Genomic DNA, 21,597 nt, shown 5'->3' with positions numbered 1-21,597 from the left:
ACCACCAAATCCACATGCTTCTTATCCCTGGTGAAACTGCAAGCCCAGAATGAGGAACCCAAAACAGTCACCTAGAAACCAAACACACAGCTACCCACAGTGGGTGTGTAACAAATGTTTACAAGTGTAAAGCCCTCTGGTGGAAAAAAATGAGCACTGCAACCCACCCTTCAGGCACCCCAGGCTATTCAATGAGTGAAACCACACTCAAGAGGAGCAGACGCACACTGAACTGGATTAGTTACTCCAAAAGGTCACTCTGCAAACCAGCTGTCTGCATGCGTGAGCATCAGCCAATCAATCCAACCATACTTACAGTCTAGGTAGCTGATTGGGTCAGAGTAACAAGGGGGGCAGGGCTGTCAAAACACACAACAGCTCAGTTTTCTCCTGTCACTGAGGGAGTTGTGCTGCCCCCTACAGTTTGGATGACTACATGGCAATATTTTTTCACATCAGTATGTAGAAAAATAATTTGTAAAATTTGTTCAAAATCATTATGTTGTGTCATTTAAAAAAATAAATAAATAGAAAAATAACAATACAATCTGACTTAATTTTAACAGCTGAACAGTAAACTGTCAAACTTCAACAGGTCACCCCCTTAAAAATCAAGCACTCACAATCACAATCATACAATTTTATTTGTATAGCACTTTTTACAACACAAGTTGTCACAAAGCAGCTTTACATTGTTCCCAGGCCTGAGACCCCCTGAGAGCAAGCCTAAGGCAACGGTGGCAAGGAAAAACTCCCTAATTTACAGGAAGAAACCTTGAGCAGAACCCGGCTCAGAGGGGGAGCCCATCTGCTTCTGGTCTTATTGACACAACGCTGCTCAAAGGACACTACTGACACAATGCTGCTCAAAGGACACTACTGACACAATGCTGCTCAAAGGACACTACTGACACAACACTGCTCAAAGGAGTGTCTGAGAGAGCCAGGAGTCAGGCCGTACTACACTGGGGTTTACCTGGGGTGTCTGAGAGAGCCAGGGGGCGGATAGCAGCCGGGACAGTCAGGAGAGTCGCACTGGAGTCCAAACTCAAAATGTCAGCAGTTCCCTCAGCTAGGCATGGAGGAGGGGGAAGAGAGAGGGAGAGTTAGAATGAGTGACAGCGTGAATGGGTATGAAAGTGAGTCTCAGTGAGACGCAGCGCTGTGGACAGTGCTGAGAGCTATGCTGGAGTCACACAGAGCTTCGGGGAGAGTGTGTGTGCTCTGCTTAAGCGGGGAGGAGGCCGGCCACCAGGCCAGCCACACCACCCCTGCAGGGTAAAAACACAGCTCAGAATGAGAGGGACAAAGCCGCAGAGAAAAGGCACACTCGGCCAAAAAGCAACGCAGTCTGACTGGATGGGGGTACTAATACGATATGATGATTTGATATGATATGATAATTGTCACGTCATATCATATCATATCATTAATTATTACTGTCTGGTTTCTCTGAAATTACTCTGGCATCACAAGCCACCCCGTTTAACATCACATGGTTACACGCAGAGATTGATTTCACACGCTGAGTGAGAGGCAGCAGCACGGAATGGAACATACACCCAGAGAGACGGCAGGAAGGAGGGTGAGAGGGACGAGATGGAGAGGGGAAGAGAAGAGGAGAGACAGTGAGAGTGATGGAGGTGAGAGAGGAGGAGAGGGAAAGAGGGTAAGAGGGATGGAGGTGGAGAGAAGAAGAGAAGGAAAGGGACACAGAAGGTTGGTGATAGAGAGGGAAAGACAGAGTGGGAGGGAGGGAGGTGGACGGTGACAGACAGACAGCTCTCTCTGTGGAAGGCAGGGGTGGTGGAGGACGGACACAGTGCCGGGGCGGTACCTGCTGGAGCCGGGGTGGCTGGGACCGCAGGCAGGCCTGGAATGAGATTCTCCTCAGAGCTGCTGTCCGACTCCTCTGGCTTGGCTGGCAGACGCAGAGACAGACAGACAGACAGACGGACGGACGGTGAGCCCTGCTCGACCCACAGCGGCAGCCAGCTGCCCTCACAAATGCTCCAAAGTAGCCTTACTGTCAGCCATTTCGGCTCCATTATCCACACTCTTGAAGCAGACTTACAGTAGACTGCCTTGGCTCTACTGCTCTCCTTCTCAAACAAACAAATCGTCTGCCATCTTGGCTCCATTATCTTGCTTCTCCTAAAAGAAGCTCTGCTTCATGGGCATCACTGCACCCCTGCACAACCCTAATCAAAAGAGCTATCCTTACCGAGAGCCATCTGGGCTCATGAAGAAGCAGCCACATGGTTGGCCATTTTGGCTCCACTATTCCCCTCATTAAGAAGCAGCCCTGTGATCGGCCATTTTGGCTCGATAATTTCCCCTATTAAGAAGCAGCGTTTGGCTCAATTATACCCCTGACTAATACACAGCCTTACTGTCAGCCAATTTGGCAAAGTCCTTGTTGAGCAGCTCCTCGGCGGTGAGCTTAGAGAAGTTGTCGTCGCCGAAGGGGTTCCAGGAGGGCTGCTCGGGGGCGCTGTGCGTTTCGGCTGGGGGTGCCGGGGGGGCCAGGGGGGCGGGGGTGACGGAGGTGGCCGGCTCTGCCTGCAGGCAAACACCCTGCTGCAAAGAGTGGGGGGAGTCGGAGGGGGTGGCGCTCTCTGACCTGTCACACACACACGCACACACACAGAGAAAGGCAAAGTTGGTCACTCAGGAAGACAGACAGAAGAGAAGCTTCCAAACTTGGGGAGCTAATGAAGTGGAGTCTCCACTACAGGAAACCTACAGCATGATTAAAACATGCCGGTCCCATCCACACAGAGGACCATCACCTTCTCAGGTCTGAAACAGCATGGCAAGGTCTTCTTCAGGCCTCTTACACCTCCACACACTAGCCTCCACCCCATAAGACCTGCCCCACCGCACCCCACCGCATGCCCTGCCCCGCCCACCCCGCCCTCCCGTGCCCTGCCCCCCTGTGCCCTGCCCCGCGCCTCACTTGCACTTGTTGAGGTTGGCTTCGGCCGCAGCCGCCTGCAACATCTGTGTGGACTGGCTGGGGGGCACCCCGACCCCGCCCCCATGGGTGACATCACTCACGATGCGACGGTGACCCCCCTGCAGAGTGGGCGTTGGGGGGGAGGGAGGCGACGCAGAATCTGCCTGCTGAGTCCCCCCCTCTTCAGAGATGAACTAACAGAAAGAGAGAGTGGGGGGGGGGGTGTTATTACTGCACTGTGTTGCAGTAATGTGTTATTATCATAATTACTACCATTGTTATTTTATTTTCTCTTAACAGTCATAAGAATAATCAAAATCTTTCTAAAATCACATTATCTATTCATTATAAAAATAAAACAAAACAATGTAAAATGACCCCTGAGAGTGCAACACACCTATGACCCGCTGCAGTTTGTGATGTCACAGAGCAGTGAAAGGTTGCATATTCCACACATTTGTGACCATGGTTACCATGGTTCCTGCAACTGATTAGACGTCAACAATGGATGAGTCACAGATGCCTTGTCTCTTCCCTGGCCAAAAGGTCACCTGGGCTTTTTCTCCTTTCTCACCTCTAACTCATTTATGGTCACTGGTGCTTTGTTTCACCCTTACGCGTAGAGTACACCTTACGCAACAGTAAAGCATTCTATCAGGACAGCTCTCTCTTACAGACCCCCACCCAGCAGAATTGCTCTAGGTCCTTTGAGGTCTTCTGAGAATGAGACGATCAGTTACGAACGTTTATTTTGTGCCCCGTTAACCATTTCTCTGTAGATCTGGATAAATACTTTGGATCACTTTAATGCTTTTTAGCCAGGTTTGAGCTTTTTGGCAGGGTGGACTGGGTTTTTGGCCAAAATGTCCCACTACCTGTTGGAGTTACCACCTCATTACCACATTTACAGAGGGAAACAGGCTGCCTTTGAAAGCCTCTGTAAAGTTCTAGAAACTTCTACTGAATCTCCAATAACCCAAATGTTAAGGAGGATTTGTTTTGTTACATTCCGTTTTAAACATTAAGGGTGGGAACAGATGTTCCCCTAATGTTCTCTGGATTAAAATTCATTATTTGTGAACACTGAAAAAAACGCACATATAAAAATTTCTTTTATAAGTGCATGTTTTGTTCCTGTTTATTCAGGGGTATGAAAAGATGTGGAGGGCGCTGTATAACCAGATTATTTCAGATTCATAATCAGTCACATGACCTCAACAGTCAAAGAAGCGCCTGGAAAGACGAACAAAGAAAGTCTGCTAAATGAATCCCTCTGCCTCCTTCACAGGTCCCATTGATGCCAACTCCTTTATGCCAGAGAAAAAACAACCCCGTGGTACACTGCAGGCCCTACACTCGGATATGTGGAAGAAGAACTCAATGTATCTGTAGTTATTGATGACCAATCTCAAGTTTGCTTCCTTTCATGTGATTTTAAGAAGAGAAGCACAGGGCCTCAACACGATAAATTTAGCCTCTAAAATGTCATGGAAAAAAATAATAATGAGGCAGTATTCAATCTAACCACAAAGGTGCTTAGCCTTTAACCCCGAGTCACGTATTTAAGGGAGTAGAAAAATGTTTTGATCATAACATAGTCTTTCTAGTTAATTTTAATGTGATGTGCTGATGATGCTTGCTAAAACTCTTTACTCGGTATTCAGGACAAAGCCTCCTAGCGGCTGTGCTTTGGCTGTTTGTAGCTTGTACCATGTTAGCTGTGCAGCAGACTCAGGTGAGCAGGTGTCTGTGGGACATGACAGAAGAGTCCTTCCGTCTCCACAGCAGAGAGGGCCTTACCAAGAGCTCAGCCACAGCAGGGGAGGCTGAAACAGGTACAGCAGCTGGGACAGGTGTGCTGGTCAACACAGGTACAGCAGCCGGGGCAGGTGCGCTGGCCGACACAGGTGTGCTGGCCGACACAGGTACAGCAGCCGGGGCAGGTGCGCTGGCCGAGACAGGTGCCACAGCTGGAACAGGTGCAGCAGCAGGTGCACCAGGTATAGTGGTGGCTGCAGGTATGCCAGCCAAGACAGGTGCCACAGCTGGAACAGTTGTGTTGGTCGAGACGGGTACAACAGCTGGAACAGGTGTGAGGTTTGACACAGGTGCAACAGCTGGAACAGGTGCACTTGGTGTAGGAGTGGCTGCAGGTATGCTGACAGGTGTGGCTGCTGCCACAGGTACAGCAGCCGGGACAGGTACACCAGCAGGGACAGGTGTGCCAGCCGGGACAGGTGCGACAGTTGGAACAGGTGCAGTGGTGGAGACAGGTGTAGCTGCTGCCACAGGTGTGCCTGCCGAAACGGCTGGAGCTGGTGTGGTGGATGAGACAGGGGCAGCGGGTACAGGAGCAGTAGGTGGGGTAGGCGCAGGTGCGGCAGGTGCAGGGGCCGCAGGCTGGGCCGCAGATGCCTGCTTTCGCCGGGCGCTTCTCGCTGGGGCTTTGGGCGGGGCGGTGGGAGGGGTTGTGCTGGGCCGCTGCTGAGGGGGCGTGGCTGGCACTTTCTGGGAGGTGACAGGAGCAGTGGGCGGCCGTGTGCCAGCAGGTCCTGCTCCCGCTGGCTGCTGTACCGGGATTGGCTGCTGCGCTGACTGCTGCACCGGGATTGGCTGCTGCAGATTGCACACAGAGACAGGTGACACTTGGCGTTAGAGAAACAGCAAATCAGTGCTGCGGTTCTGAGAGGGCAGAGAGAGTAACTACCACAGCTGCTCTGGGTGACATCAAAGACCTCTCTAATGGCTGAAACATTCCCCTTCAGAGCTCTGGGAACTCAGTCATCAACCGCACACACAGTCATGTCTTTATTGTCTTTATTAAACCCTGAGCAAATACAATGCCTGACAACACAGAAAGAACTGAGGAGATGTCCCCTCACTCCAACACCAGACCCTGTTGGAGTGCACTGCAGGTTTCTTTTTTAAAAGTCACAGAGACTGACAGCCATGATGGACCACGGTCAGATATGACACGACCCCAAACCAATCACACACAAACAAATCAAACGCAGCATCTGAGGGGCGAGAGACAGGAAGTGACATGGAACAGGCATTCTCCCTGAGGCAGGAAGTGACACTGTGGAACAGGATGAGCACAAAACCCAACCCTCTACCCATCAGTGAAGGGTGACAAACAGCATCATGATCCAGTGACTGTTACCACGGTAACAAACCACACAGCAAACGACTGACATGAGATGGAATTTGAAATTCAGCCCAGACAGAGAGGCATCCTCTCACACTGCTCCTCCACGGAGAGGGTGGAGAATCTGCTCAGTGCTGTGAGCCAGCAGCATCCACCGATCTGGAAGTGCTGTTCCTGAATATCCCTGATACTGCAGGAGGACACAGACACACACACACAGGCACACACACACACACACACACAGGCACACAGGCACACAGGCATACAGGCATACACACACACACTCACACAAACGCACACGCACACACGCACACAGAGACACACACACAGGCACACACACACGCACACACACACGCACACACACGCACACACACGCACACACACACACACACACACACACACACACACACGCACGCGCACACAGGCATACACACACACACACACACACACACACACACACACACACACACACACACTCACACTCACACTGACGCACACGCACACACACACAGAAACACACACGCACGCACACACACACGCACACACTCACACTCACACACACTAGAATGCACAGATCAAAACCATCTATCCCTACACTCCCAATGGGGGTGCCTGGCAGTGGAGGCTGGCCCACCTGCTGCTGCTGGAGGCTGAAGAATGTTCCAGCCTGCTGCTTCAGTGGGGCCTGCTGGGGCTGGGGCGTGGCCTGGGCTGGAGAGGGCGTGGCCTGGGTGGGCAGGGCCTGAGGTGCAGCGGGCGTGGCTTTGGGCCGAGGCGCTGGAGACTGTGCGGCCTGCGCCTTCTGTGATTGGACGCTGGCGGCCTGCTGGGCGGAGCCCAAGCTCACCCCTGTGGAAGATTTATCGGGTGCAACGTTTATCAACCATGCAAATGAAATTATAAAACACAAACATACGGGTTAATGTCGTTTGAAACAGCGTGCACACCCTCTTTCACACAAAGCGGGACTGATCAGGGCGGCCTGCTGCAGATACAGGATGGAGCCCGAGGGATTCGGGACGTCAAAGACCTGGATTTCGGGGCTCGATAAAATGCAATTAAAAGCTTTTCACAAAGACGGACGTGTTGATCCCGTGGGATTACGGGCCTTCGCCCGGCAGTCTGCAGCTTGTCGACTCTGATACGCGACACTGCCCAGAGCAGCCGTGGATCAGATAGGAGCGGAAGCTGGCAGGGGTTCCACACTGGCCAGTGCCATCTGGAGCCTCTGCACTGCTCCGGCTGAAACCAGAGAAGGAGGCTTCCGGCCCAGCGTGCCAATCTCAGGTCTGACAGGGCCACACGAACCACTGCATGACACCCTGTGCCCAATATTCCAGCGCAGTGCATTGTGGGAAACGCATGGGCACTGAGACATGGAGCCGGACGAATCAGAGCATGAGCAGCACCACACACTCAGGGGCGGAGTCTGACCCCTGGGTCCGTACCGATGGGCGTGGCAGCACCGGCGGGGGCGTTGGCTCGTTTTCGGGGCGTGAGGGCAGGCTGGATGGGCAGGATGCCGGCGCTGGGCTGGGCGTGGGCGGCCTTGGGGCGCTGGCGGGGCGTGATGGAGGTTTCGGTGGTGGGGATGGGATCAGTCAGTCTGGAGGAGAGGGAAACCCAATGAGTGGCAGCCGCCACAAAATAAAAACTGTGTCTTCCAACAGACACAGGACTGTAGAGGAGTACAATATCCCACACTGGACACGGTCACGACATGGGAGAGAAGGAGGGAAAGAGAGGATGAGAGAAAGAGGGAGGCAGGGATGGCGGGGCAGGGAAAAAGAGAGAGGGTGGGGAATGGGGGGGGAGAGAGAGAGAGAGAGACAGAGAGAGAAGGGGGGTGGGAGGGAAGAAGGGAGGGGGTGGGAAAGAGGGAGAAGACAGAGAGAGACAGACTCACCTGGCTTTATGCTGGCCCTGGCTCTTCTTTGCCGCAGCTTCGCTGGCTCTGATTGGCTCAGGGAGTTTGCCTGGAATGGGGGAATTCTGGGTAATGAGGAAGAAGAGGAAGTGGGAGGGTGAGCACTCTATCCACACACCCTAACTACGCAGGCCCCTCCCACACCCCCCGGCAGTGACCTCTCATTGACACCCCCCCACCGTGTGGCCACACCCAGCTCGGACGGCGACGGACCTGCGTGTTCTTCACAGGGCAGTCTCGACCGGCCAATCTGAAGGCGAAGTGGGACACCTGGTAGATGTCCGGTCTCTTACTGGGGTCTGGCTCGAGCATGTACCCTGAAAAACAGAGCCGTAGAGAGAAAGGGCGAGAGAGGGAGGGGGAGGGAAGGATGAAGGGAGGAAGATAAAGATAAAGAATGGGAAAGGGAGGAGAGGGAGAGAGAGTGTAAAACTGGGAGGAACACAACGTCTTCAACAGAGGCACACAGACTACACTGGAAGCAGGGGTGATATTTTTATATCATCACACAGACAGGAGGAGACGGTTAGAACAAGAGAAAAACAGAGATTCACAGGAGGAGAAGGAGAGAGGGAGCACACTCTCAGCCACGCAGACAGAGAGAAGCAGACAGACAGATAACAACATAACCAGAATGAACATTAGAGCCATAGAGACAGACAGATGGCTGGGGACAGACGGACAGTGAGTCAGGCAGACAGACAGCCAGTATTAGACAGAAACTTTGGGATAAATATGAAGAGCCATGCAGACAGGGACAGAGAAAGACACTGAATAAGAAAAATAATCAGAAGAGCAAATAGAGACACACAGTCAGATGGACAAACAGACAGAAACCAAGTCAGCAGAGAGAGAAACAGCACTAAACACAGACAGTGGAACAAACTGAGAGGCTAACATACACAGAGTGGAGGACAGTGGGACTGACTGGCTGACTGAGAGGCAGAGAGACTGACTGGCTGGCAGAGAGGCAGAGAGACTGACTGGCTGGCTGAGAGGCAGAGAGACTGACTGACTCGCTGACTGACTGAGAGACAGACTGACTGACTCACGGATGAGGCAGTGCATGTCCTGGGAGTAGCGGGAGTTGTCTGGGATGGTGAAGTTTCCGTCACAGATGGCGACCTGGCTCTCTCCAAAGGGCAGGGTGAAGAAGCACAGCTTGTACAGGAGGCAGCCGAGCGCCTGCAGGAGACACACACACACAAAATATTTAAACACCCTCTTTAAGCAAGCATGGGTTGAAATACAGTAAAAACATTCAATGAGGATAAAAAGCAGTGCCTTTTCCAGATCACTACAGAGACAGAGGAATATTTACACACTTCCGCACACATGCATATACAAGTGCATACACACACAGTGTTAGGAGTGGGTCAGGTAGCCAGTTTGTAAGAACACACACACACGTGCACACATACATATATGCGCGCGGACACACACATACACACACATTAATTAAACACAGTTTAGAGAGGGTCTAGAGCAGAGACACACACACACACTAAATTCAAAACCACCCAAAACAGCAATGGTCATGGTCTCGGCCGCCCACTCACCCAGATGTCTGCCTTGGTGGTGATGACCGTGCCGCTGTAGAGGTTGACCATCTCCGGGGCGCGGTAGGACAGCGTGGTGTACCTGAGAGAGGAGCGGGACAGGTGAGAGAGGGCACACCTTTAATCAGCAGCAGCCAAACGCTCTGATATTATCTGAGGCTTGTAATGAGGCAGGGCGCCAGGGACGGACAGATGGACAGGCAGACAGACAGATAGCTGGACTCACTTCTTGATCTCGTCCTCCACGGCGGTCACCCCCTCCGTCTGAGGGTTCTGGAACTTGTTGGTGGCGCTGCCAAAGTCACACAGCACATAATGACCCTTATCATGCAACAGAATGTTCTCCACCTACGGAGAGAGACAGAGGGAGAGAGGGAGAGGGGGAGAGAGAGGGGGAGAGAGGGGGAGAGGGGGAGAGAGGGGGAGAGAGGGGGAGAGAGGGGGAGAGGGGGAGAGAGGGGGAGAGAGGGGGAGAGAGGGGGAGGGAGAGAGGGAAAGAGGGAGAGGGAGGGAGAGGGAGAGAGGGAAAGGGAATGACAGAGTGAGTGAAAGAGAAAGTGCAATGAAAGTGAGTGAGTGCATGAGAGCTAGGGGCAAAGTTAGAGATAGGAAGAGTTCTGAGTGAATGCTGAATCTAAGAACACACATGTGAGTGAATGCTGAATCTAAGAACACACATGTGAGTGAATGCTGAATCTAAGAACACACATGTGAGTGAATGAAAGACAGTGAATGACAGAGTGAGACAGTGAGTGAGAGAGTATGTGAGTGAGACAGTGTATCAGTGTGCGAGTAAGTAGCAGAGTGAATGAGACAGTGAGTGAGTGAGGGACACAGTGCTTCCTGGCTCCGGGGGGGGGAGGGGCACCTTGAGGTCCCGGTGGATGATGGGAGTTTTGCGCTGGTGCAGCTGTGCCACGGCCTCACAGGTGTCACAGAAGATGCTGAGAACCTCGGTCTCTGTGAAACCGCTCTGCAGACGCTGGTTCATCAGGTTCACCACCTGCCCCCCTGCCGGAGATCGACACGCTCTCAACACACCCTCTACACACCCACAAACACCCCCTCTACAACCCCCTCTACACACCCACAAACACCCCTCTACACGCCCACAAAGATCCCCTCTACACACCCACAAACACCCCCTCTACATGCCCACAAACAGCCTCTCAACACAACCACGTACACGGACTCTACATGCCCACAAACACCCCCCCTACACACCCACAAACACACCCACAAACACCCTCTCAACACCACTGCAGTCACCCTCTCAACACCACCACAATCACCCCCACAAGCACACTCTCAAATCCCTTAGAGCACCTGGACAGACAGACAGACGGACTCACCCCGACAGAAGTCCATGAGGATGAGCACCTCCCACACGTCCCCCCCTCCGACCCGCGTGACACTGGAGTCCAGGAAGCCCACGATGTTCCTGTGTCCCGCCAGGTCCCTCTGCAGGAACACCCACACACACACACACATACACACACATACTCGCACACAATACACACACACACACACACACACACACCATACACACCATACACACACACACACACGCACACACACACACCATACACCACACACACACAAACACACACACAATACATTCCGCTTATGATAATGACATATTTTGTGAAAATCAACTTCACATGATGAAATTATTTTCCCAGGAAATGCTGACCATGCTGGTAAGAAAATAAAAATATAACATGACTGAACAAGTTAACTTTTCTTTTTCTTTCCTTTGTTCAGATATCAAACCCCTGGACATGCCAGTATTCGTGATGTACCACAGGTGTGAGTGCTGTATCACTTTTATACTGGCAGCCACTGCTCTTTGTAAAGGATCCATAATTGGCAGACCTCTAAGCTGCATAAAGTAAGAAGAAAGACTGGAATTAACAAGCTGCATTGATTACATGAAACGGCCAATGAAATTTGTGCCAAGAGGGCCTTTCAGACACATTTATTTATTTTATAGACTGTTAATGTCAGACAGTTGAGTTTAGTTGCTGGCTTTTCCACAAGAACTTATTTCTCGAACAAGATGGTAAAAAGTTCCATCTTTGGTAACTTAACTTAGCTCTTAGTAACGTGGAATGGATCAGTTATAATACATACGTCTGTCAATCTGCAATATTAAAAAGAAGAAAATGAAAATTCCATCGACGCTTAGTATATTGGTGAGTACTGTCAGCTGGAACTACAATTGGAACACAAACTAACCAATAAGAACCATGGATTGGGACTAACTGTAAGCACTTTACTGTCATAGCACTGCAGAGGAGTAACGGCAGATCTGTTAGATATATTCTCAAGGCAAGACACATTCTGTCAAATTTTGACATTACAATATCCATCTCATGCGTATTGTAGGAATTTGACTGCACTTGTTTTATTATCTGGCATGGTCACTATTTCAGGCTGCCTCTCCAGATACACTGCAAACTCCACAGCCACTCTGAACCAGAGCTGCGGTCACGGTCAGAGCACGGTCAGTCTGAACATGGTCACACGGTCAGAGCACGGTCAGTCTGAACAGGGTTGCAGTCAGAGCGCTGTCAGTCTGAAAGAGGTCACGGTGAGAGCGCTGTCAGTCTAAAAGCAGTTACTATCAGAGCGCTGTCAGTCTGGACGCAGTCACGGAGTGGTCTCAGTCCAAGCATATCAGTGTAAACGAGGTTACGGTCAGAGTGCTGTCAGTGTGAACGCGGTCGTGGTCTGAACGCTGCCACTCACCATGATACTGATCTCGCGCTTGCACACCTGCAGGTCGTGCTCGTTGTTGACGTACATCCTCTTCAGAGCGCAGCGCACGCCCTGGTGAGTCCGCACCAGGAACACAATGGCAAAACCGCCTGGGAGACAGGACGTGACATCACACTCAGGCACAACACATGTGTGTGTGTATATGAGTGTGTGTGTGTGTGTGTATGAGTGTGTGTGTATGTTTGTGCAGTGTGTGTGTGTGTATGAGTGTGTGTGTGTACGTATGTATATGTATATGAGCGTGAGTGTATGTGTGTGTGTATATGAGTGTGTGTGTGTGTATATGAGTGTGTGTGTGTGTATGAGTGTGTGTGTGTGTGTGTGTGTGTGTATGAGTGTGTGTGTGTGTTTGTGCAGTGTGTGTGTGTGTATGAGTGTGTGTGTGTACGTATGTATATGTATATGAGCGTGAGTGTATGTGTGTGTGTATATGAGTGTGTGTGTGTGTATATGAGTGTGTGTGTGTGTGTGTGTGTGTATATGAGTGTGTGTGTGTGTATATGAGCGTGAGTGTATGTGTGTGTGTATATGAGTGTGTGTGTGTATATGAGTGTGTGTGTGTGTGTGTGTGTGTGTGTGTGTATATGAGCGTGAGTGTATGTGTGTGTGTATATGAGTGTGTGTGTGTGTTTGTGCAGTGTGGACAGTGCAGTAACTCTCTGAATGGACAGCAGTCCCGCAGAGCCGCTGCAGTGGGGCTCTCAGCCTGTGAAATTGGGGCAGGATGATATTTCAGTAATCTGCCTGCAGCTGATCACAGCGCCCCCAACACCTGCACACATACAGAGACACAGGCACGCGCACACATACACACACACACATATACTTACACAGCAATGTACACCCACACACACACACACACACATATATACTTACACAGCAATGTACACACACACACACACACACACACACACAGCCTCAGCTCAGGGGCGTCTGAATTAACATCCCCGCACTTCCCAAACTCTCTCCCCCTCCGTTGCTCTCTCCCTCCCACCTCCCTCTCTCCCTCCTCCCCTCCCTCGCTCTCTCCTGCCCTCCTGAGCTCCCTCCCTATAAGCCCACAGCCCAGCAGAGGAAAGCAGCCTGTCCTGTCACACCAATGCTCTGAATTACACACAGGCATGCTGACGCCTGCCTTCCCAGCATGCACCTCTCCTGCCCTCACAGACCACGGCCCCTCCTCCTCCGTGTCCCTCAGTGTGCCAGCCTCTGTGTGACTCCACTATTCTCTAACACTGCGCCAGAAAACCAAGAGCAGCACATGCTATCAGCGCCGCCCTAGAGGACAGGAGGTCACCCTGCAAGACTGACAGCTTCACACCGCATTCATTCATACATACACCTGCTCCAACACACCTGCACATACACAAGCCACACCAATACACACACTCTGCTTGTTTGAGTGCAGTGTATGGTGCATTCTGTCACCACAATGGCTCTCCTTATATTACACTAAACGTATGAAACGCTTTGTTGACGAAGAACCTCAACACCCTCAGATCTCTCAAGCCGCCCTACAGAAGGGCCCCAAAATGGGATCACGGGTTCACATCCCAGACAGGGCACTGCCGCTGTAGCCTTGAGCACAGTACTCAAACCTGCCCCGCTTCAGTGAAAATCCAGCCGTGCAGGACATGCAATCCAGCCACACAGGGACTGCTGCTCAGCAAACACACAGCGTTTAGTACAGAGAGATACTGTACGTCCTCTGCTGAGGACAGAACAGCCAATCACAATCCCCTGTGACAGAGCTGCGTCGTCAGTGACCTGTTCACAGTTCAAAGTTCAGAGTTCAAAGCTCAGGGTTCAGAGCTCAGAGCTGCTTCGAAGGTGAATACAGGAGAGGGAGAGAGAGAAGCAACTTGTAATGCTCTGCGCATGTCCTCCAAAAATACAAGCGCAAGTCAAATTGCGGGGATGCGTTATCACAAACACCAGAGGGCACCTTTCTGAAAACAGCAGACCAGTGCTGCTTCTTGCTGCAAGTCTACAGTTTGTCTCATTGGTGGAGAGTTTTGTACTTTGACTGAATCTCTAATCAGTGGGAAACTGCACATGGAAGCAAACATTAAACCAGCATCAGCATAAATACTGCTGTGTGTATCCAGCTGTGAGTTATTTCATCAGCACAGGAGAGAGTGAGAGCAGATTAATCACAGCAACGCAGGAGGGACAGCACAGCACGACGCCACAGCACGAACAGAGGTAACAACAGGTTTCTGGCCAAAGCTCATACGGATAAACAAACACCATACTGTCCCTGAGCAAACTGAACACTGAACATTACATTACACCAGCGTTTCCCAACCCTGCTCTTGAAGGCACACCGTCCTGCATATCTTCTATCTATCCCTGCTCTACCTACCTGACTGAACTCATCAGTGGCACTTTTGATTAGCTGAGCACACCTGATTTAGTCAAGCAGGAAGGATACATAGAAGATATGCAGGACAGTGTGCCTCCAGGAGCAGGGTTGGGAAACACGGCATTACACAACCTGTGTGCTTAGCAGACCCCGCTATCCACGCTGACCCTGATCAGCGGACAACAGCAGCGTCACTCCTGGAATTTGAACCGCTAACCTGCTGGCTAAGGGTGTGGTTCCTTACCTGCTAACTGCTATTCCATGAGCCATACCTTCTGAGCAAAAACACCCCTGTAGGCACAAAATGTCACCACTGCGTTACCAGGGTGTTGGCCAACACCCTGGTGACAGCATGGGTGTGAGGGTGTGGCTAGGAAAAGTCAGGAAAGAAGAGGCGGGCAAGATGGCCGTCTATTCACACTATTGCTGTGCAAGTTGATAAAATACTGTGGAGCTGTGATGGCCAGATAGTGCTGCAGCCAATCAACTGGCAGGACAGAGGCAATCCATCCAATTGGAGTTTGACAGCCCCGCTGGGAGGGAAAATTAAGGAGTCTGCTGACTGTTCATGCAACAAGAAGAGGTAAAAGCACTGTGAAATAAAGACACCTCTTTCTTTCCACACTAAATCTCTCCATCTCTGTGTCTTTCCATGTGTTTCTGTGCACACCTCTCTCTCCCTCTCTCTCTCTCTCTCTCTGCTTGTGTTCATTTTAATAAATTACGAAACACCCACAGTAGTACCTTGGCCCATTTAATCAGCACTGCATGGGAGGGGATTTCTCACAGACGGATTTGCTGTTTCCAAATTAAGCTGCTGCATCACCAGCGCTGCAGCAGTCAGGAGATAAGCCCCAGCCTCCCGGCACTGCAAACGTGCTTCCCTGACAGCTGGTACCGAGACCCTCTGAGCAGCACTGAGGTCCCAGCCTGCTGTTTCCTGCATCACACAGGAAGTGACATCACACGCCACTGTCTCCCTCTCTCACGATCACTTTCTCCATGACGTTCCCAATGTCCCGCCGCTGAGGCACGGTGGCGACCGGAACAGGTGGCCTTTTCACCACCAGATGACTGACAGCCGAAAGGAGCCGCTCTTCGACGGGAGCAGGGATGGCAAATTGACTCCAGCTTGAGATTCTATGAAATCTCGGCTGGCATCTCACAGAGGGACAGGCATGAATGGGAGCTCTGAGTGGTGCAATCTGGATGAACAGTGCTGAGTGGCACTTCTCAGAAAAACTGGGAGAACTTTACAAAGACAACTACAAAAAAAAAAAAAACACCACACAAGAGGCTGCTGGAGCTCAGGCCCTGATTGGATGCCTGTCACCTGCAGAAAACATCCAGACACCTGCTGCCACATTCTTCTCTTTTACATCACATTACGTTACTGGCATTAAGCAGACAGCCTTATCCAGAGTGACTTACAGAGGTTACAGTTTTTACAGGTTATCCACTTACACAGCTGGCTATTCACTGAGGCAACTGTGGGTTAAATACCTTGCCCAGGGGTACAGCAGCAGTGCCCCAGTGTGGGGAAATGAACCAGCAAACTTTTTGGTTAGGAGCCCTGCTCCTTACCACAATGGTATCCTGCTGCCCTACTCTGTTAGTGTATCACTTGTGTCCAAGGCAACCCTAAGTCAACCTGCCCCCCCCCCCCGTTTCCTGGGCATGACTCTTTTTCATGCTCAGACAGAACTGAGCACACTGACCAGGCGGCGGAGGGTAGAGGCAGCAGGCTACTTTCTCTCTGCAGTCTAACAAGGCTGAGCTTCAAAAGGACCGAGGCTGTTCAGACCAAAACCACTGGTTAAAGTGGGAGTGCTGGAGAGAGATCACCGAGGCTCATTAGATGCTGGACCCCGCTGAATGGGCTGGTGTCTGAGATCTGAGGATGAATGTGTTGGTTTTTGGATGGGCTGAAAATGGGGGCTCGGACGGACAGACAGACAGTGCGTCTTTCGGGCATTGCCAATAACAAGGCCGCGAGTCTGGCAACCGGCGCGTCCATACAGCGCGATACTTTGATGTGCATCTTAAGGATCGGTGATGACGTCATTCCCCCATACCAGATTCTGTAGGTGGCATTGCACAAATGCGAATTCAAGCGCCATAAAATGCCTGTCAGGGTCGCTGATATATATTTCTTATCAGTGGTCTGGACAGCTGACTGGCCAGGGAGAGATTATTGCTTTAACTACTTTAAAATTCTTGACACAAGTGAGAAGTAAAAAAAGTTTCTCGATCCAGTCCTAAGATTCGTTTAGGCAGGACTGCACATCGTTGGTCTGTCGCTGTTTCTTCACTAAGGGTTATCTAAAGCATAAAACGAGTGTTTATTTGATTGCCTCTTCACACATTCGATAATCTACCTACGCTACTATGGGTAAAAATGAAAACAGCCGTAATTTAAAGTAATAAAACAGTAACATAATCTTGATTTTAGGCACACGTAACCATAAGCCTTAAGCGTTTATCTGCCAATTTACATACGGTATCTAGCACTTAAATTCAAAACTGTCGGCGATAACATTGACCGAGTGTAGCTGGACAGCTGTCTATGCAAATTCTAGACGGCACACTGAAGTCCCAAGGCCTATATACTGTGCAAAGCTAGCTGGCCAGGGAAGATCACGCATACGTTCCCACAACAACGTAAACACACAAACATCAATTACTGCAAGCGGGCTCGCCGTGCATCTCACCTTCTGCCAGCGTTTCATCCACGGTCACCTGGTACCGTCCAATAGTGAACATTTTCCCAATGAAGCTGCCTCCAGCAGAACCGGACCCGCTGCTCCCACCGCCTCCCGAACCCGGGCCAGAACTGACCAGCTCGCGGCGAGAATCGAAAAACTTCTTCATTGTTTTCGAAAATATCGATTAAAAAAAAACAACTTAAACAATGATCAATAAAAAAGATCAAACAATAACTGCAGGGAATTGGCTTGTTCCACTGATGCGAGCCTCACATGTCACTGAAAGCGGCCCTATTAGGAAAGGTAGACTAGCTAGATACAAGAATAAACAAGCTGCCCGACTTTAGCCAGCCTTAAAGATTGGTAACTTGTCAGCCTTAGCTGTTAGCAATCTGGCTAGATAAATGCTTTCACGTTCGTGTGCAACGAATGCCCGGTTAACGGTTCATAAAAATGCTCTTGCATTAGGTACCCAGCTTATTCTAAACTACATTGCAAGTTAGCTAGCTAGCCAACTGTGTTAGCTAGCTAGCTATTTGTATTTCCATCACTGTAGCTGAAGGAATCCAAGATAAATCATACCTCCGAGAGACTAACCAGCAATGACAGCTAGCTAGTCTGCAATCTTATTAATTCGAAGCTAGCAAGCTAGACTAACAAGATATACAAATACAGCATTGCACACTACGATACAATAGTTGGCGAGCATGCTTGACAGCATTATATTTAGGTGAGCAGCGAGCTAACTATGCGATTGCGGGTTTTTCTTTCGTCATCTTCGCGTAAAAAACACACACTCATTTGCTTTAACCGTGTCCGCTGGAAGACACTGGCAGCCGCTGACTTAGGTAGCTAGCTAGCTAACCGGGTCACCGGGCGACCTGCGTGCGCAAATCCGATGCAGCACGGTAACCATCTAGCTAAGCAGCTAGCTGGCTAGCTAAGGACCTGCCTGACAGCCGCAGTTCCAGCGTGGACAGATTCATTTCCCCACTGGAAGCATCACCGTCAAAGCTATCTAAGAAAGCTGAACAGCTAGCAAGCTACCTCGCGCAATTCAGTGACATTTCAGTTAGGTGGCCAGCCAGTAGAAATACAGTCAGCCTGATAACATTATCCGTTTTTATGGATCCGTATTATTCCTCTTGCCTTCTGTTGCGTTGATTTTCTCCGCTAGTTTATTTTCTTATTGCACCGAGTGTTTCCCCCACTCGCATAATATAGGTGGCTTGTTGGCTTGTTAACGGCTTTTCAATGAATGGTTTGAGCTCCTTATAAAAACACAGATGTGTCAGTCCCAGTGGTGCGTTCCCGCAAGCAGGAAATGCGAAACGGGAAACTGGGAGGCGACTTGGGGTGCTGCCGGTGTACATCCCAGCCAGATTTCCCTTGCTCGCCTTTGCGTCCGAATTCTCAAGGATGTCCAAAACCGTCACGTTATATTAAATTCGGCGGCATATCCTCTGATCGTAGTGCAGGGTTAGACGCATCTAAGCACCGAAAATAAATAAATGTAAAGAGGAATCTGAACAACTAACAGTGATGTAGTCTGCTCAATGCCGTGCCACTGTGGCACATCAGTTGAGCTGCGTGATTTGGGTACCGAAACGTTGCGGGGTTGACGTTCCGAGAAAGACGCTGTCGTAGGCTAATGCTGTTGAGCCAGGTACTTCATCTGACTTATTTCATTAATGTAAAATATGTAGGTCAAATGGGCCCAGTAATCACAGTGACACTGAGGACTAAACTTAGGCGAGAATTAACCCTATAAAACCCATGCATTCTGCGGTTATGCATTTGCATTTATTCATTTGGCAGACGCTTTTATCCAAAGCGACTTACATAGGTTACAGTTCTTTACAATGTTATCCATTTATACAGCTGGATATTTACTGAGGCAACTGTGGGTTAAGTACCTTGCCCAAAGGTACAGCAGCAGTGTCCCAGCGGGGATTGAACCTTAACCACTATGCTACACTGCTGCCCAGTTATGTGTTGGTATTATAGGCTAGTTATTGCTATTAAGAATGGTAACAACAATAAATCAAAATAAATCAATTTTTGCACCGTCAGCTGGGAATGTCCTGCAATGTGACATTTGTGACATCGGGACTTTGACGATAGTAATTTCAAATAGGCCTATGGGTTAAAGCTTTGCCCCCTCAAAAGGTTAACACACTGGATACCGATAGACTCAATCCGTTTCGAGCAAAGGTTGAACAGGATCCCGGCGGTATAAAATATTGGCATCGTTTTGCCTAGGTAGGGGTGCCCAGAGTCCGATCGTCTCGCCGCTACACCTTGACGACTTGCCAGGCCTATGAATCGCTTACTTAGCTGATGTCAGGGAAATGCGCCTATCCTCCATTCAGTCTCTGCTTTCTTGTTGTACTATGGGACAAAAATGTGGAAAATGGCCGTTGGCTGAATGCGAGTGTAGCGGCATTGCGCTCGCGTTTGAGCGATTTCTGCCGCAGAGACTGCTCTCCAGGGCATCTTACAGTGTACAAAAAATTCTCTGTTCATACAGATGGATATTTACTGAGGCTTACAGCAACAGTGGACACTGACTAGAACCCACAACTTTCTGGTTGTATGCCCGGTTCCTGGACCACCACGCTCAGTGAAACTCTTGCTGTAAGACTCTGGAGTTGGGAGACAGTGTACAGATAACACAGAGAAAAAGGTGTGTGTGTAAGTGAGTGTGAGCGGAGCAATCCATACACATAATAGCCATGCTGGACCATGCCGGGGTCACCCTTCATGTTGATGACACAATGGACATCAAGTCATGGGTTAAACTTTTATCTTCCTGTTACGAGATTTATTTTTACTGTAGTTAGTCAAGATGTACTTCTTGCACCTGCTATGGTATTTAACACAATATTACATGTTGTGTAATGACATCTATTATTGGATTGTGACATTTGATTTAGTATTGGCTCCACTCTTAGCCTGACCCCCTTGTATGCACTTTTGCAAGTCATTCTGGATAACAGTGTCTTCTAAATGACTCAATGTAAATGTAATTCAGTGCAAACTATTTTATGCACACTGTAGCTGTAACTATTTTATGCACACTGTAATTCTTTGTTCACTGTTAAACCCAAAACCAAAACATATTTCGATGTGTTTCACTGAAGCAGCCTTCTGATTTTGCAGGATGAGCATTACTCCTGCGAATGGTATTCTCTCAGGTGTTCTGACCTTGAGATGTCATCATCCTCTGCCTCTAAATCATATCCAGAAAATGCAAATAGAACCTGTGCATTTTTTTGTGACCCTCCGATACATGAGGAAATTCAAATTTGTCCAAAGCGTATGTTGTACAACATGCAGCCTTTGGGGGTTTAAGTCCCTCTGCCTCGTGCACGAGCTGATTTGAAAAATGCGCCGGTGCATAATTTCCAGTATATGCAGCGGGCTGTATTACATCATCATACTAGTATAGCGCACTAATTAGGGTTAAAGACACCAACGTGTGCTCTCTGAAGCAAGTGACAGCAGTTTGGAACGTGACAGTAATTTGAAAAAAAGTTAGTGGTATTCTAAATACTTGATACGTCCAACCATAACACCTTCCTTGGATTTATTTTCTCAAAGATTAATCCTAGGTAACGTTTTTACCCTCCGATTATATCAACGATCGACAGGAACAGAAATGAAAAGAAACTGCATTTCGAAGGGACATTTCAAATTTCACTATGACGTATCATGTTATGTTTTCCTCAAACATTCCACAAAAGGGCGCTCGTGTGCTTCCACGGCTGCATAGACAGTGGCACGGAGTTGTCCGCATTTTTCGTTGTGGTTGCATTTTCATTTTGGCACAAGTGTAACAGGTATTATTACCAGTAATAAATTGCTAGTGTAGTCAGCGCTTCAGTATCGTGCCCCACTGTAGCCACCAGCTATTAATGTTACAGTATAATCAAGCTGAAACAATGCAGGCCTGTGCAACATTTAGACTGATGCAATGCTGTTTTGCGCTCGTGTGCGCGTGGAGGTGTTGGGTGGTGGCGATGGCGATGGCGTCCGTCTGAAATGGACTGGTTTGTCCATCACTGTAATGAACGCCATAGTTCATGGTACCGTGGTTAGGCTATGCATGAAATATTAATCTCACTGGAAGTGCCTCCGACCTCGGGGTCCT

The 21,597-nt window shown here is 49.7% G+C and overlaps 1 protein-coding gene across 2 annotated transcripts in view; it reads right to left on the bottom strand.

Annotated features, from left to right (window-relative positions):
* Positions 1 to 19,002, bottom strand: part of LOC118777443 (AP2-associated protein kinase 1-like) — a 30,804-nt gene extending 11,802 nt beyond the window's left edge. For both annotated transcript variants that reach the window (XM_036528338.1, XM_036528339.1), the window contains exons 1-16: positions 17,451 to 19,002; positions 12,345 to 12,463; positions 10,946 to 11,054; positions 10,462 to 10,604; positions 9,820 to 9,941; positions 9,594 to 9,675; positions 9,087 to 9,219; positions 8,248 to 8,351; positions 8,014 to 8,099; positions 7,556 to 7,713; positions 6,742 to 6,956; positions 4,760 to 5,575; positions 2,960 to 3,153; positions 2,394 to 2,623; positions 1,838 to 1,921; positions 977 to 1,072 (exon numbers count right to left, since the gene is read on the bottom strand). In XM_036528338.1, coding sequence (XP_036384231.1) covers positions 977 to 1,072; positions 1,838 to 1,921; positions 2,394 to 2,623; positions 2,960 to 3,153; positions 4,760 to 5,575; positions 6,742 to 6,956; positions 7,556 to 7,713; positions 8,014 to 8,099; positions 8,248 to 8,351; positions 9,087 to 9,219; positions 9,594 to 9,675; positions 9,820 to 9,941; positions 10,462 to 10,604; positions 10,946 to 11,054; positions 12,345 to 12,463; positions 17,451 to 17,610 — 2,851 coding nt within the window. In that variant the 5' untranslated portion in view covers positions 17,611 to 19,002. The remainder of the gene's footprint in view (positions 1 to 976; positions 1,073 to 1,837; positions 1,922 to 2,393; positions 2,624 to 2,959; positions 3,154 to 4,759; positions 5,576 to 6,741; positions 6,957 to 7,555; positions 7,714 to 8,013; positions 8,100 to 8,247; positions 8,352 to 9,086; positions 9,220 to 9,593; positions 9,676 to 9,819; positions 9,942 to 10,461; positions 10,605 to 10,945; positions 11,055 to 12,344; positions 12,464 to 17,450) is intronic.
* Between the last annotated feature and the right edge of the window lie 2,595 nt (positions 19,003 to 21,597).

Source organism: Megalops cyprinoides, chromosome 5, assembly GCF_013368585.1.
Source record: "Megalops cyprinoides isolate fMegCyp1 chromosome 5, fMegCyp1.pri, whole genome shotgun sequence".
NCBI classification, from domain to species: domain Eukaryota; kingdom Metazoa; phylum Chordata; class Actinopteri; order Elopiformes; family Megalopidae; genus Megalops; species Megalops cyprinoides.
The sequence above is the reverse complement of the archived record's forward strand: the minus strand, read 5'-3'. Positions and strand labels throughout refer to the sequence as shown.